General features: G+C 36.8%; 1 protein-coding gene across 1 annotated transcript; it reads left to right on the forward strand.

The window, feature by feature from the left end:
* Positions 1-106: 106 nt before the first annotated feature.
* LOC109222268 lies at positions 107-2391 on the forward strand (the record flags this gene model as incomplete). The annotated part of the gene is made up of 5 exons (XM_019386639.1): positions 107-135; positions 271-333; positions 630-805; positions 905-967; positions 1418-2391. Coding segments are annotated over 5 exons (437 nt in total), but the record flags the coding sequence as incomplete, so codon positions are not given.
* Between the last annotated feature and the right edge of the window lie 1203 nt (positions 2392-3594).

The raw sequence follows: 3594 nt of genomic DNA on the forward strand, positions 1-3594 counted from the left end.
ATAGTTCTGGGCCGCACGCGACGCTACACTGATGTATTCAACGAGTTTATAGCCTTGGCCGTACAGGCCCGGGTAAATCTTTGAAATTTCATCGTGATGGGGATAGATCATTGCAATTGTTGGGCATCAATTAAGGTGCATAAATAGCCTTGTAAGATCTATTTAGATTCAACTCTGATGGTTTTATGGCCCGTCCTAATCTTTCAGGTAAATAGAGTGTTATGAACTACTTGCTTTTATGTTTTAATGTTTTTGGTCTTGTATGTTAAGGTACATGGTGGGAAAGGCGAACAGAAACAAAGACAAGTCCATCTGGGTGGTAATGCACAACAGGTGAAGCTTAATTTTTATTTACTCACTTCTTTCGGTTTGTTTATGCTGACTTCTTGTAATCTTATTTTAGTAGTTATCTTTTTAGTGATACGCGGTTGTGTACATTCCTAGATTCGCTAACGATTCACTTCTAAAATGAAACTGTCTTGGAGGATTTGATCTTAGAATAACTGTAAAAATCTTCCGCTAGCGTCTTGAAATTTTTCACTAGTTTACCTGTGAAATAGGGGAATGATGGGATATCAAGAATTTCTGGTCCTGTAGCATATGCTTGAATTTAATTCTCTTTTCGACAGGTCGCCCTTGCTAAGCAACGAGTTGATGAATATGTCTATTCCCAGTTGATGTTACAAGCTGGTGGTGAGCAGCTACAGGAGACAATGCAGCTACAGCAGACAATGCAGCTGCAGCAGTCAGTGCACCTGCAACAGTCAATGCAACTGCAGCAGTCAGTGCAGTTGCAACAACAAATGTAATTTTATGTGCCGTATAACTTGTAATTGGTTTAGACTTTTAAATGAATAATTGGGACTTCTGTGTGGTGTCTTAACTATTATGTTGCTTGATGCAGACCAGACCCATCTGCTACTCTGATGCAAGGATATAGTCACGGTCATGGACTTTATATGAACAGGTAGTTATAAAACCTGATTGTTATCCCATTATCACTGCACTTCTAATTGTCCTTCAGAAAACTAATTATCATTTCCTTGCCCCAACAATCTTACTATCACAAAGTTGCTATTATTTTTGATCTGTCATAGTAAAATAAGCGAATTTTTTGATATGCTAACGTTGTAGTCTGACACTGAACCCTAAGGTGATTATGATATATTTTTCTCATGCTCAATTGGACTTAATAATTAGCTCTGTCAGAGTTTATTTTTAGATCAATGACTTAGTTGACATGCCTTTTTGAAGGTAGGGGTAAGGTATACGTACATACTACCCTCCCCAGTTTCCACTTGTGGGATTACACTGGGTCTGTTGTTGACTTAGTTGACATGATAGGATGTCTATCCACTGGTGGAAGGCTATTTTTTTGGTTATCATGAAATGACAATAGTCTATTCTATATTTGCAGTAACCAAGAAGCTCAAATGATGTCATCGTACCCACAAGTATACACATCGAGCACCCCTCAAGCTCCTGCTTACTATGGTCAGTCCTATCCAGCTCCACAAATGTAGAGGTTAAAGGGGGTCTCTTTTTGGTACACCGGCTTTTGAATCAGATGATTTATATACAAAGTGTTGACAATTTCTTGTTGTTCCATTAATTTGATTTATGATGTAATGTCGCATTGGAGATGGTCGCGATTTGGCCAGGATGTGATCAGTTGCGACATAGTTTGCATGAGATCACTTAATTCTGGGATATTGATGGAAAAGTTAATGCCTAAAGTTTTATGATCAACGGAATCTAGCATGCGCCTCTGGGAGCAGCAGATCTAGTGAAGGGAGCTTATAGTAGCAGTTGCAGTGAAGGTACAGCACAGCCCCTTGGATTTCTGTCCCTTTGTTCCCCTCTGCTTCCACCCTGCCCCGACCCTGAAAAGCTCCCAAACCCCGCCCTGGTTTACCTTTGCTGCTTGATTTTCATTTACCTCTGTTGTTTCCATCAGAACAGAAACAAGGATGCAACGTATGCATTGCACGTCAGTCGCGGTCACCTCTCGTTGAACTGATTTCTAAGGGAGAACTTAAAAACATTTCGTGCGAATGATTTTGGAATGAGATGACCGAGAATGGTGGCTGAGGGAGGGCTGACGGAAAAGCAGAGCTCGGAAGTAGTGGCTGTAGCTGCAAAAAGATTGGACCCTAGTTCATTGGTTCAATAACTTCTTTTGGCGCCAAGACCACCATTTCATATCCTATCCACCCACTTGCTCCCTACCCCGTGCCATAGAGCTTTCCCTACCCCCATCCGGCCCAGCCCCGTTATGCATATCATTCCCGTAACCCTGCCCAGTTTTGCCCCCTTGTATGTCCCCCGTTGGAAACTAGGGTGCTAATGTTTTCAATTGGTAATATATTCAATGCAAGTTTTCTTGAAATATTGCTCATCTTATGCTCATCTTAAGTAAGATGTTATTAATTTTTAAAAACTTATTCCAACTGAGGCAATTGTTAACATTATTCTATAACCAATATAGGCATTTGAAAATAATGGTGTCTTTTTATCTTATTAAGTATATTAAATACTCCTGATCTAAGTAAGTTGGAGCTTGTCTAATGAAAGAAGAAATTTTACAAAGTTCAAAGTTGGAAAAGAATTGACTCAATTAAGTTTAAATGAATAAGATGGAAGAAGCAGGAAATAACTGTAATTTTAATTATTTCCTACTTTCATTTGTAATTATTTCAGCCAAATTCATAAAAACAGTAAAGTAAGAATTATGTAATTGATAGACGAGCTAATATCACTAATACAAATTGTAGTCTCATTTCAAATGCATATATTTTGTATCTATCAAGTGGGTATACTGTGACCTTGAAGAAGAAACTTTACAAAGCCAAAGTTATAAAGAAAAATTGATTCAATTTAGTTTTAGTGTATAAGAGGAAAGAAAGTTTTAGTGAATAAGAGCAGAGAAGCAACAAGTGACTTCCAGTTTTAATTATCTTCCATTTTGATCCATAATTACCTCAACCAAGTCACTAAAAACAGTATAAAGAAAGAAACATGTGATTGATAATTGGTTAAAATATTACAGAGTAATAATCTTTTGAGTTACATATCTTATATCGAATAGAATAGTTTAAGAAGCTTCCAAATATTTTTTTCAACTGCAACTTCAAATACTACTTTTGCAATGCTTCTGATACTGGATTGTACTTGAATTGCTTATCCAAATTGTTTGAGAATTTGTTCACGGGCGGCTCTACCCATAGGACAATAAAACTCTTGCATTAGGACAACTTGTACTTTGACATTAATTTCATGTGGAATAAAATTAAAATTTTATTAGAGAAAAATAATATTTCACTTTAAATTTATCAATATTTCAAAAAACGAGGCTCAAGATTTTATATAGATACTGATGACTAAATCAATACTTGCAAATAATGAACTTCAGTATTTATAAGTACAGAAATAAATACTGATGGTTTGAAAGTTGGAGCACCAACTGATTACCGAAATGGACTTGGTTCTTTATGAGCAGTATATAGGAAACTTACACCAATGTCCCAAATAAATCTCAACTTACCAACCTCTAGCCATTAGTCATAGACTTATCAAAACTAGCCAACAAAAATT

This window comes from Nicotiana attenuata, unplaced genomic scaffold (genome assembly GCF_001879085.1).
Source record: "Nicotiana attenuata strain UT unplaced genomic scaffold, NIATTr2, whole genome shotgun sequence".
Lineage (NCBI taxonomy): Eukaryota > Viridiplantae > Streptophyta > Magnoliopsida > Solanales > Solanaceae > Nicotiana > Nicotiana attenuata.